The sequence below is a fragment of the Neodiprion lecontei genome, chromosome 2, assembly GCF_021901455.1.
Source record: "Neodiprion lecontei isolate iyNeoLeco1 chromosome 2, iyNeoLeco1.1, whole genome shotgun sequence".
Lineage (NCBI taxonomy): Eukaryota > Metazoa > Arthropoda > Insecta > Hymenoptera > Diprionidae > Neodiprion > Neodiprion lecontei.
The window spans coordinates 7,467,275-7,479,626 of NC_060261.1; the positions used below are offsets into that span (position 1 = coordinate 7,467,275).

At 36.0% G+C, this 12,352-nt stretch overlaps 3 protein-coding genes across 6 annotated transcripts; 1 reads left to right on the plus strand and 2 right to left on the minus strand.

Annotated features, from left to right (window-relative positions):
* The first annotated feature begins 150 nt into the window (after positions 1–150).
* Positions 151–3,959, plus strand: LOC107226059 (serine/threonine-protein kinase VRK1). 3 transcript variants are annotated; one of them, XM_046732480.1, is made up of 7 exons: positions 151–659; positions 762–814; positions 886–955; positions 1,365–1,561; positions 1,702–1,915; positions 2,357–3,063; positions 3,161–3,291. In XM_046732480.1, exons 1-7 carry the CDS (start codon positions 497–499, stop codon positions 3,206–3,208), a joined length of 1,452 nt encoding a protein of 483 aa, XP_046588436.1. In that variant the 5' UTR covers positions 151–496; the 3' UTR covers positions 3,209–3,291. The 3 variants fall into 3 exon arrangements, with proteins under 3 accessions (XP_046588436.1, XP_015522226.1, XP_046588437.1); XM_015666740.2 differs by having other exon boundaries at positions 155–659; positions 3,175–3,959; XM_046732481.1 differs by having other exon boundaries at positions 525–659; positions 746–814; positions 3,175–3,959.
* Positions 3,703–7,791, minus strand: LOC107226060 (nuclear export mediator factor NEMF homolog). 2 transcript variants are annotated; one of them, XM_046732479.1, is made up of 10 exons: positions 7,652–7,791; positions 7,351–7,522; positions 7,077–7,279; positions 5,861–6,951; positions 5,613–5,793; positions 5,231–5,532; positions 4,921–5,074; positions 4,473–4,782; positions 4,129–4,394; positions 3,703–4,041 (listed from the first exon to the last, which is right to left on the minus strand). In XM_046732479.1, the coding sequence occupies exons 1-10, from the start codon at positions 7,705–7,707 to the stop codon at positions 3,843–3,845; spliced, it is 2,934 nt and encodes a 977-aa protein (XP_046588435.1). In that variant the 5' UTR covers positions 7,708–7,791; the 3' UTR covers positions 3,703–3,842. The 2 variants fall into 2 exon arrangements, with proteins under 2 accessions (XP_046588435.1, XP_015522227.1); XM_015666741.2 differs by having other exon boundaries at positions 4,921–5,119.
* A 476-nt stretch (positions 7,792–8,267) lies between these two features.
* Positions 8,268–9,701, minus strand: LOC107226053 (40S ribosomal protein S16). The gene is made up of 5 exons (XM_015666729.2): positions 9,588–9,701; positions 9,448–9,492; positions 9,172–9,303; positions 8,735–8,849; positions 8,268–8,488 (listed from the first exon to the last, which is right to left on the minus strand). The coding sequence occupies exons 1-5, from the start codon at positions 9,594–9,596 to the stop codon at positions 8,343–8,345; spliced, it is 447 nt and encodes a 148-aa protein (XP_015522215.1). The 5' UTR covers positions 9,597–9,701; the 3' UTR covers positions 8,268–8,342.
* Positions 9,702–12,352: the final 2,651 nt, after the last annotated feature.

Below are 12,352 nucleotides of genomic sequence, written 5' to 3' on the forward strand. Positions count from 1 at the left end.
TAGGACGAAGATCGGACACGGGATTGGACAAGAAATTCTAGAACACCACATTCTGCGCAACCAATAAAAGGTGCGTTCCTATATATGCTCTAGTCTCCATGATTAGCTCTCTCAGTGCTGACAACAAATTTTTTTTATCTCTTTTGCACTCTCGAGTTCGTGAATAGCTCTGCCTCTGTCTTAGGGAGTTTTTAGCGCTGCCAGCTACATCGAAACCTACCAGAAATTCGGCACTAGTATGCATGGATGACCATCTCCTGCCATGGAGACGGTTTGAAATTTAATGGGAAAATTTGTAGTTTTGTATTTATGAAAAGTAGTTGAGGGTTAAGTTTCTGCGTTATAGCGTAACAATTTGTTAAATATTTACTTGTTTCCAATCCATTTGTTTCAACTATTTTTTACTGTTGTATAAATTCGGAGTTAGCTGTATATAAGGTTTTCGCTGTAACAGTTTTTGATCGTTGATTTATCGGGAAACTTGCTAACCTCGAAAATGTCCGGCAAAGGCGCGAAAAAGGCACCGAAGAAGAAGGGTGCTAATGGTTACAAATTACCCGATCCTATCCCTAATGGAGAAATTTTAACAGACGTGGCTAAGAAACGATGGATAATCGGCCCTTCTATCGGTGTCGGTGGTTTCGGGGAAATTTACTCAGGTATTTATTGCTAATACGCAAAATCGAGTTCGTTAACTTTCACGATTTCCATTTTACGATAGAAAATAGTGATATTATATAAGCAGGTAATTTTTATTACAGCTGCATCGTACACCGATGGAAAATCTAAGACTTACCCATACGTTATCAAGATAGTAAGTGCTTCTAATTATCAACTAATACTTTTTGATGCTCGTACCGTCCTAATGTATGCACCTCTTTGTAGGAACCTCATGAGAATGGACCCCTGTTTGTTGAGATGCATTTTTACATGCGTAATGCTAAGCCAACCGACAGTATGTATTTGATCAAATCATGTCACTTATTTAAATATTGCCAATGTCTATTAATTCGTAATTATCAATATGTAACTTTAGTAAATAATACAATTTGAGAAATCAAGGTGTCGACTAACTCTAGTTATCAAAGAACTCCCAGCCACTTTTCATAGAAACTAATACAAAATTCTATGTTATTATTAATCTTGTTTGATGTTGAGGATTCTAAAGATTTGTATTTGCCATTAATCCGGTGTGAAGTAAAAATATTTGATGACAGTATAATCATGTACAATATTGCATTGAACTGTAATAATTTATTGTACAAATATTTAGTTAAAGAAATCTATTGCGATGCTCAAACTGACACCCTTGAGAAAACTATTGAGCAATACTCACAAGTTCAAACTTTACTTGTGTGCCTTAGTCGAATCATGGAAGAGAGAACGAAAACTTCCATTCCTTGGAATGCCAAGCTACATTGGTTCTGGTAGTCACGAATGTCATAACACAAAGTACAGATTTGTGGTAATGGAACGATTCGGAAAAAACTTATGGGACATCTTTTTGGAAAATAATCGTATATTTCCAGAACACACAGTATATAATATTGCTTTGCAAATCGTAAGAAAATTTTCTCATATTATTTCTATTAGTAAAGTAGTGTTCTCTGCGATAATTTTCTTTGAAAATTCTTATCTATCAATTATTTTCCCTTAAACCTACACTCTCATTCACAAATTGGATTTCGTACATTCTTTCAGATTGATGTCTTGGAATATATGCACAACAAAACTTATGTGCATGCTGACATAAAGGGTGCAAATTTGTTGCAAAGTCTAAAGTCTGCAGACCACAATTATCTAGTAGATTTTGGGTTGGCATCACACTACACAAATAAGACTGAGTATAAGCCTGATCCTAAGAAAACTCATAATGGTACAATTGAGTACACAAGCAGAGATATGCACATGGGAAGTAAGTGAAATATAGTAGACTGTGCATCAGGGAGGCAAAGTGGATTTTCTTACGTTTAGTGTAAGTTTGCACTACAAGTTGAAGGCAAGCACATGCGCAAACTGAAAATGAATATTGCAAATATGTGAGGCGTAAAGAGATTGCCTCCATGGTGCACACCATACTTTTCGTACCAAAAGTACGGTTTGCAATTTCTTTTTTAAGTGCCGCATCAAAAAAAAAGAGCGCTTTTCAGTATTGGGATGTAAAAGTATTCTTTCTTGTACTGTTCAGAGTCTTTGTATTTCGTAAAAACTTCTACTTCAAGTATGGACCGCAGGCAAACAAAGTTGTGTAAACCATACTTGCAATATATGAAATATTGCTGATATTATTTTTACCTTTCACAAATGGAAATTCATTTCATTGCGTCAATTTTTTTTTTCCTTTTTTGATTTCTAGTTCCAACGATGCGGGGTGATTTTGAAATTTTAGGATATAACATGATACAATGGCTGTGCGGTTCACTACCCTGGGAAAAAAATTTAACAGAGCCATTGAATGTTCAGAAACAAAAGGAAAAAGCTTTCGAAGACATTCCACAGTTTTTAAAAAAATGCTTCTCCAATACTGTACCCGAATCTATTTTCAAGTTCATGAAACTGATCAATGTTACTAAATTCAATGAGTCGCCAAACTATGCCAAATTCAAAGATATCCTTATTAGAGGACTAAAAGATATCGGTCACAAACCAGGTGAAAGATTAGGATTTTCTGCCAGTAGTACTGTTTCGAAGGTTTTGGCAACACCTGGAAAAATTAAAAAACCAGCGTCTGAAGTTTTGAGGAAGAGTCCTCGTATGCAAAAGACAAGAAGTCCAAGTCCTGTATCAAACGCACTTAATGACAGTGATCTTGGATCGCTTATAATTTCTAGTAGGAAAGGAAAAAGAGTTCAAGATAAGCGAAGAATATTGAAGAACATTGAGGTCACAGATGATTCGGACACGGAAATTGAAATAAAAATCAAGAGAAAGAAGAAAAACAAAAAAGATGAGAATTCAGAGGTGGTTAATAAAGATATTGGCCAGAAACCATTGAAACGAATAACAAAAAAATCACAGAAGCAATATGACCCTGATGAAACAGTATCTGATGATGAAACAAAGGTATTACATATTGAAGTTATGCTTCTATTAATTTCTTTCGTTGCCTCCTTTATGGATATTTAAATTTTTGACACTGCAGTGGTCCGATCATTTAAAGGTTAATAATTTTAGACACAGGGAACTAAATCGCGACCAAAAGTGCTAACAAAGCCAAAGAAGAAACTCATTGAATCAGAAGAATCGCTAGTCGAAAACAACAGTGATGAGGACATGTTTGGCGACGATGACGAGGACGTATGTAAGACATCGTCCAAAAAGCCTGCAAAATCATGGAGAGATGCTCCGACAGTGAAAAGTAGTAACACCATCAAACCGGGGGAGTATAAAAGTGTAAATAAGAGTAAAACACCAAGGAACAGGAGAGTTAACTTGTGTTCCTAATAAATTTCACCACATCGTACTAATTCCAATGAATATTTTCATTTTAAAGTTTCCGCCCTTTAGACGTTATCAGCTAATATATACATTATTTCACTATCAGCAACTACCCTATGTTACTATTCCTGTATTGATAATGATTGTGATTAAATATTTTGAATCATTTTTGTTATATCTTCCCGATTGATCAGTATGTTCATTGTACAATAAGCTATGAAATAATTATCAGGTGAGTGTTGAAATAAGGTCGTCCAAAGATTGTTTAGAATTAAATATCTTTTTTTTTACGGAATTGCATACACATATATACAGCCTGTAAAACCGGTACGACTATCACGTTTTGACCACCATCTACACCTCACTTGAATACAATGATCATGATGTTTCATTAACATGATTCCTTACTTTTTCAGTTTTTGCATTTGCGGAGCACTGATTTTGACCTTTCCAGGAAGGTTTCTGGCCATAACTTCATCTTTAACTGCCTTCAATAGATCCTTTTCTCGAGGCGTAGTTCCTCTATCTCGCAAAAACATCGCTACAGCAGTTTTTGCAGCTTTGCCTCTTTTCCCAGTTCCTGGAGTTAACTTTACCTTGTATCTGTATCAAAAAATATAATGATAACGTAAACATATTTTGCTCATTTAAGGTAAGCAAAATTTTATGAATCACTTGAATTTCACGTACTTATAGTTAATAAGAGTATTATAGGGAGCAACTATCGGCACAGCAAATAGTAACTCATCTTCTGCAATTGGCTTGCCAGTCAATTGATCCAACATATCTATTTCCGGAGCTGGTCCCACATCTTCCTCCCCATCTTCTTCGTTATAAGGATTTACTGTCGATACTTTTGGCATATAAGCTGTTCCCTTTTTTTTACCCTGCTGTTTTGGTCCAGAGGGATCTTTGTTTTTATTTTTACGCTTATCTTCTTTGGCTGCCCCTGCCGGCTGTAAATTTAAAGACCTGAACTAGCAATTTGTAACAGCTTTTGTACTTCTCAGCCACGAAAAATATCATGTACTTACCTTCAATGCCTCCATCAACCGTCTTCTGTCTTCTTCATCCTGATCTTTATATTTTTCTTTGATTTTTTTCAACTTTCCTTTCTGTCCTCTTTTAGGTAATTCGCGATCTTTTTGTTTAGATTCTTTTTCATTTTTGTTGTCTTGTTTTTCGGGTAATTTTTTTTCTTGATCCAGTTTTGACCCATCTTTCTCTTGTTTATTTGTTAATACAACGGGTTTGCCATCCCCAAGGTAAATCACATTCTCTTCTTGTTCTGTGAGCTTATTCTGAGGTTTTGTATCTCTTGTTGTGTTCAAGTGAGGTTTCAATCTATTGCAAGTAAGATATAAAACATAAGTGCAACAAGATAAAAGAATAAACCTAAAAATCTTCAGTGTCTCTCAAAGTTATAACTACAAGGCAAAATACTAGAATTGATTTATAAATAATTTCTGTTGAGAATCTTACGTTTTACCAGGCAGATTAATTTTTATCTGTGTGTTGGGAAAGTGTGGTCCTTCGTCAGAATCACTACCACTATCTTTTTCTATTATATCACTTTGTTTATCCGACCTGGATTTATCAGCATCGTTTAATTTCTCCGTTACGTCGGATTCTCCTTCTGCAATTGGTAATAGTTGAGTTTTCTGTGTTGCAGTATCTTCCTCTGTAAGAAAAGTTGAAACAAAGCATCGAAAGTTATCATTGTCTCCTCTAAGGGTAAACAATATTTTATCACATTAACATTAAAACAAGGTAAATATACCCAATTAAATACCTTCATCATTAGAATCACTTTCCAATTCAATCTCGTGATCTGACAATGCATTTGTTTCAGATGTAATATCTTCTTCCAAAGTTCGAACTTTTCTTTCGTCTTTATGACGCTCGATAGAACTTTCCTCAAGTCGAAATAAAAAACCCAATCCCATTACAAGCTGACATGGTGGTAAATAATTTTTTTTTCCACGTATCATGAATGATCCTGTGGTCAGGTATTCACCGGTTGGTGCTGTTTTTGATACTTGATCACTGTTTACCCACCAGGCACCGGCTACAACTTTTGCCTCCCATGCAACGCTGAAAATAAAAAGGTACTTTGCTCACTCTTACTTCAAGTTTTCCCTTACACGACACTTGCTACTCCACTGCTGTATCACCTGTATGAAACTGCCATAGTCCCTGCCTCTGCCAAAGTCTTTGGCGGTATTGGACCAGTCCCAGAATTTTTTACTACAATGGAACTGGCCCCAGTCAAATCTGCGTGAACATAAACATCCCCCTGTCGAAGGTACCGTTTTACAATTAGTTCGTTTTGCTGCTGATCTCTGCCACCGATTACTGGAAAAACATTAGCATTAACACCGGATAAATTATTTGAAAAACGATGTTAATTTTCAACACATACTCAAATAATTTTCAGAACTGATGAACCAGTAGAACTTTTCAAACCAGTACACTTTTCTTGCTTTATTGATACTGTGTATGGTTTGAACTTCTTTTAATGCCTGTTTAGTTTTCTTCTCTGCAGACTTCAGTGCTTTTCCTTGTGACTCGATTGTCTTTTGCTGTTTCTTTGCTGCTGATCGTTTTTGATCGTAATATCGCCTAGCATTCCCGAACGCTGAATGAGCTAAGTCAACGTCAATAATCATTGGTTTTAACTCAGGTTCATCGTCATCACTTTGGTCACTATTTTCATATGGATCGCTCAGAAGTAAACTGATATGATTCGATTCTAATTTCAGGTGCTTTATAGCAGCTGCAACGGGATCTCCTCTGGCTTGAGCTTCCTTCAAAAGCGTTTCTATATCTGGCCAAGCCATTTGATTGGCCAGAGCACTTTGAATCGCTAAAATAGCATTATCCACTAAAACTTGATTCCGTGTAATCAGTTCCGCTTTTTGCTTATCCATTTCTTGTGTCTTTTCTAAGGATACAAGTCTCTGATCATGGTCCTTTCGAACGTTGTCTAACTTCTTCATAGCTTCTCGTTCCTGTTGTAAAGCTTTCAAGTCCAATTTTTGTCCTTCAAGACCAGAGAAAAATTCGTCTACCGCACGATCGAATGATTCAAATTCTTTAAAGGGGAGGTTTTTGTGCTGTTCGAAAAGCATGGGATGAAATTCTACGTTTGCAAAAATGTAATCTTCTTTTCCATCCTGCGAAGGTCTTGCTTCCTTCTTCTGTGTAATGTAACCCTTGCTTATGCTTTTAATAGCTTCTGTAAAAATCTTGTCAGCCGCCTCAAGAGCAAGAACTAATTTTGGAAAATCGTTGGCTACATCGAAATTTTTTCCAATTTTACAATTGACTGGGAAACCTGTCTGTAATAGAACATGGTCTATAATAGCAGGGCCGAACTCTAAGTGTGGGTTTAAAATTTTTTTCAATGGCTCTCCAGTTTTTCCACTCAACACACATTCATGGATCTGTTCCATTGGTGGCATAGTCGTCAAGCGAGCGCGATCGGATGGATATTTTTCTTTCACAGCAAACCTAAGAGTGTTTTATAATCGTCCGATTATATACGAGTTTTACAATTTTATAAGGAAAGATACTTCTTTCAGTAATGAAGTTCAATGTTTACTTTGGAGTACATTTAGCATTATCTCACAACACACCTTACTTTCTCTCCCTCGGTGTGAGGCCTCAAGATGTTTAAAATATTCATCTCATTATCGGTAAGCACAATATTCCCACGATCGTACAATTCCAGAATGACATGATACCCTGCTTCTCCTGTGCCAAATTGCATATCTACTATGCGGTCAACTCCCAGCTGCTTCAAGCTCTCGAGACGTTTGTTTTTCAAATGTTTACGCATCTACATAAATTGCCCAAGTATTAGGAATTTGAATAATAATGTGTAACTGCACAATAAAAATCGAATTTCACCTTCATGCTGAAGCCAGAAGGAGCAACATTTTTGGGCCATTCAAAAGCGGTTGTGTGAATTCGATTTCCTGACTCCAGAAGAAGAACGACTTTCTCTTCGCTACGCTGTAAGCGAATGAGGTAAGTTCGATTGTCTATGTCATAAATTTGGTTGACACGCATCCCGATGAGCCTGAGTATTCAATGAAATCGAATGAACATTGTGATTAAAAAACTTGTAATCGGAATAAAACTAAAACAGAGATATAACCTTAAATTATTTTCATTTGAAATTATTTTCATTTCACTGAAATTTACCCACCTTTGCAGCTCTGTGACAGAGCACACAAGATCGTACGTATTAAATCGAGTCTTCATATTTGTATTTACTCATAAATTTGACGTATCGAAAATTTCGGAAATGTTTGGCACATTTCCGCACGTCTGTCAACAACGACGGGACGGCTATTGAGGGCTCTATTGCAAACCTACAATACATATGCATACCTCTGCCTGCATACGCGCAATACGTGAACACATCAGTAATCGAGAGGCGTACCTCAGGATTGGTAAAAGCTAAAATTTGACCCAACATCATGCTAACAATAAACTTGAGTAGTGAAAATTATTATAAAAGTATTTGTTCTTGAAAAATAAATTCCTTAGTTACAGATATTAAAAATAAATATATTTTTTCACACATTTCGAAGCCACAAGTTCAAATTTTGCAGAAGTATTTTGTTCCATGGGTAAAAACTATATTTTTTCCAAATACTTCTTCCTGAGTTTAATTGAAGAAATAGGAATAAACGAAAAAAATTTAATATAGGAATAAAGAACGTAAGAGCAAACATGCCAAAAATTTATCTAGAGTCTTAGATTCAAGTAACATGATAGAGCTAGTTATCTAGTGAAATGAAGACTCCGGCATCCATTTATTATTTTTGTACACACCATTTATTTCGGTCTTTCACAGATAGAATATAAAATGACATATACAGTTATAAGTGTGCTTAACGGTAAGACTTCTGGTAGCGGGCACGAGCTCCCGGTCCACCAAACTTCTTCGGCTCACAGCGTCTCGGGTCCGCAACAAGCAGGGTTCTGTCGTATTGAATGAGCATGTCTTTGATCTCCTTTTTGCTCGCTTCGTCGACATCTATAACAGGAAGAATATATCATTTTACTAGAAAATAGTTGCAAGATTCTTCAAAAGAAAGGTGCAATAATTATTACATAAATCAAAAATTGAAACAAAGATTTTTCTTGACACCATGTAATAAAATTAATGGTATTACACAATTTATATATGTATACAAACATATGCTGTCTTGGTCATTAATTAGACTAGCATCTTATAGAATGGAAAGAATACAATTCATAATAATCCATGATCAATACTTACACTTTTGGTAGTACGAAACTAAAGCTTTAGAAATCGCCTGACGAATGGCATAGATCTGGGCAACGTGTCCACCTCCATTAACCCTTACTCTAATGTCGACGGCTGAGAATTTCTCCTAAGAAAAAAAGTATAATTTCTATGATCAATTTGTTAGTAGGTGTTTTGACAGTACAATGCATGAGTTAATGTTAGAAGTCTCAGATTCCTTATTTTATTTCATTCAGAAAATCATTTTCGGAATAAGTAAACATCACTGTTGTAAAATAGGTGCTAGAAACCAACACATTTGCCTTGATGAGGTTATTTTTGAGGTTAGGATTAGGCGGGTGAGTCGATTGAATAAAAAAAAAACTTCATTGAAGTCGAAAATATAACGTTTAGGAAATGAAAGTGAGAAACGATGGAAAATAAACAGTTCAAATAATACGAAACCTTACCTTGCCGAGAAGGAGAATTGGCTCCTGAAGTTTGTACTGGAGCACTCGCGGCTCGACCATTTCCAAGGGACGTCCATTGACTCTGAGGTTGCCACGACCGCGTTTGCAATAAGCAACAGCGGTTGCGCTTTTCTAAAGATAATAAATTGATGATTACGGATGGGTGGAAGGTGTTTAACGAGTTTCTCAACGTCAAAAAGCCGACTAACCAAACGCGGTCGCCATTTTTTCGAGCATGTGAGCCAGTGAAATATGTAAAATATCATTCAGGCTTACCTTGCGGCCGAAGACCTGCACGGAATGAATGGGCTCTTTCTTTGTCTGTAAAAGAGAAATATTTTTTATTAAAGCACGGTTACTGAACGTTCGAATTTTTTCAAAATAAATATTAACTCGGTTCGGTGACGCCAAAGTACCTTCTGCATTTTGGAGGGTTCCTCGTGGAAAGGAAGTTGAGTGTGTATCTCGAATACCTCACCGTCAAAAGAGCACTACTCTAGTCAACAACATTATGGAATGAATGTAATTTTCTCCATATTCTTGAAGCGTCGAAATTATTCAACTTTAAATTGGAGATATCTATTCATTCCAATATTTGAATTCAGAAATTAGTTTATCACTAGATCTTGTTTGCAATATTAACGGTGAGTTTATTTATCATTTTTATATCCACCGACCGTCGTGTTGCTTCCGTGCTCATTCCGACTTCGGTGAACTCAATGCTTCCGCTTTCGGTTTATCGCGATTTGGATAGTAAAGACTTCAAGTCTATTAATTCAACTATACTTACAAAAAAATACTACCGTAATTATATTGTCACGGTGTGATATTGAGTATATACTAGCCTAAATAACCTACGTAGCAATTCCCCGCCACTGTGTAGATAATTGTGAGTGTAAATATTCAAAAATTCAATGAATCGGTGAAATGAAAAAAAAAATGACACTTGTTGCACAGGTTTGTCAGCGAAGGATGGCAAAAAAATTTATTTGATATTTATTTATCTCCTAGCTTTGCACAATTTCGAAGGAAATTTATCGGAATGTTCTACGTGTTTGTCATTTACCACTCACCCGGCCACTTTATATGCATTATTTCTATGGCTTGCGGTGACTTCTTATATGTAAACAACCGACAAACGATCGGGGTGTCATCTTGTCAATTGTTTGAATCTTGGAGTATTGCTTGTATATTATTGATGTTTGTTGTGTTCAAAATAGAAGAAACTTGCCAAGGAGATGCAAATATCGTGGTTTATCTTTGTGATTCGTTGCGTGGTGGGGTTATAACGTAGTTTATAATCGATCACGTCTGAAACACCAAGGCGTTTAAGCTAAAAAAATCCGTCGATTGCATTCTTTAAAGTGTAGCTTCAGACAATTTTTGGAGCGTTAAATCATGATCGCGTCAAATAATGATCGTGCGTGAAATCACTGTCATTTCAGCATACAGTAAGTGGATCCACAAGGGTACTATATTCGTTGATACAAATTATTGGGAGGTCTGTCAAATACCAGATGTATTCAGTGATTCTGTGTGGAACATAAAATTTATTCAACGATATTGAATGAATCCGTTTAAATTCGAGTGTGTTCGGGCAGTTGTTTCAATTATCTAGCGACAATTGTCAGTTAAATCTATTATACATAAACACGTCATGTTTCTCACTATTGAAAATCACATTCATTTTGTTTACGAGGAAAAGAACCTAATTAAATCTGGATTAATCCAGAAATCGATAATGACCGAGGCACGTGGTTTTGAAATTAGTGTTAATTAGTGGTTACCTCTGACTTTTCCCTTTTTCTATTATTCAATTGCATTTTGCACCACCTGCAAGATAATACCGATACTGGTTCGAACCAATCGCACAAAAACCTCCAATTTTCGATCAGAGAAGCGGTCGCCGCTCTGCCTATCGACATGAGGCTGAACGTTACTTTAACGTTGCATGTTTCGGATCATCATTACTTCACACCCTTAGGATTGTCTGAAATTTAGCTAGTATATCGTAAGAGAAAAAACATGTTCATATTTTGAAAAGCCAACTCGTTGAAAGTCGTTCTAAAATTGTACAATGTATTACTCCATGATGTTTCGTCACGTTGACGTCACTAACTTCAGTCTTGTCTATCCACTGCACACTCGTGATCGGCCAGTTCTCTTCCGAACGTTGACAAGTTTGAACGCGTGTGGTTCTCAACTTGATAGATTTTGCGCTGTGACTTATTGAATAATTATTTTAATATTCACTTGATTAACCATAGCTTAACTCTTGTGATCTTTTTTTATTTATATGTCGGGAAGTGCAGTGACGAGTTTCTTGAATGAATCGGAAACAGGTATAATATACCGAATTAAAATGACCATGTTTCGATCCAGTGTCGAATCCATTAGCCAAATCCAAATCGATTCCAAGGCTTATCAGAGAAGCAATCATATGACGCGAAGAACGGTCATAATAAACACATGAATATACCTATAAACCAACTACACAGAATCAGAAGTGCAATCGTCGATGATGATAGTATTCTATAACTTGCACAAAATTCCAAATACCATAAAAATTTTAAATCTATTTACAATCCAAGTCAAATATAAGTTTTCGAATTACGAAATTATAAATGAGAGCGTGAAACTACTTCTCAGATATCAGCATAACAAACAGCGAATTTGAAGCGAACCGTCGCACCCGGAATACGGTGAAGCATAGTGGGCCAACTGTCTGCAGGCGTTACACGCTGTCTAGGTAAGCTTTTTCGCTACAAGACATATTTATTTGATTACTTACTTGGCTTTATCCTTTGTTTATTCTACACGATGATCAGGTAAACTTTAAAACAACTCAATTACCAAAGCAGTTTCAAATTAACTGCTGGTGTGAAGACAATGAGGGTACCTACAAGTTTTTTCGGAAATTTTTATATCACATCTCCGTCTTTGAGACGGATAATGTAAATTAAAAATCTGGATGATCTTCAATTCAATAATTCAATGCCTAAAATTAGCTCACCTAATTTTTGCTTCAAAATTTTACCTAGCTTTGCAAAGTTTACGAACCTAAATTGTTATACAAATGTAGAAATCCATTGAAGGATGCCGTTGATAAAGTTAACGGGGCCAAATTTAAGATAAAAAACTTCAAGATTCTTGACCTTTAAAATGATTTTGAGTAATATGT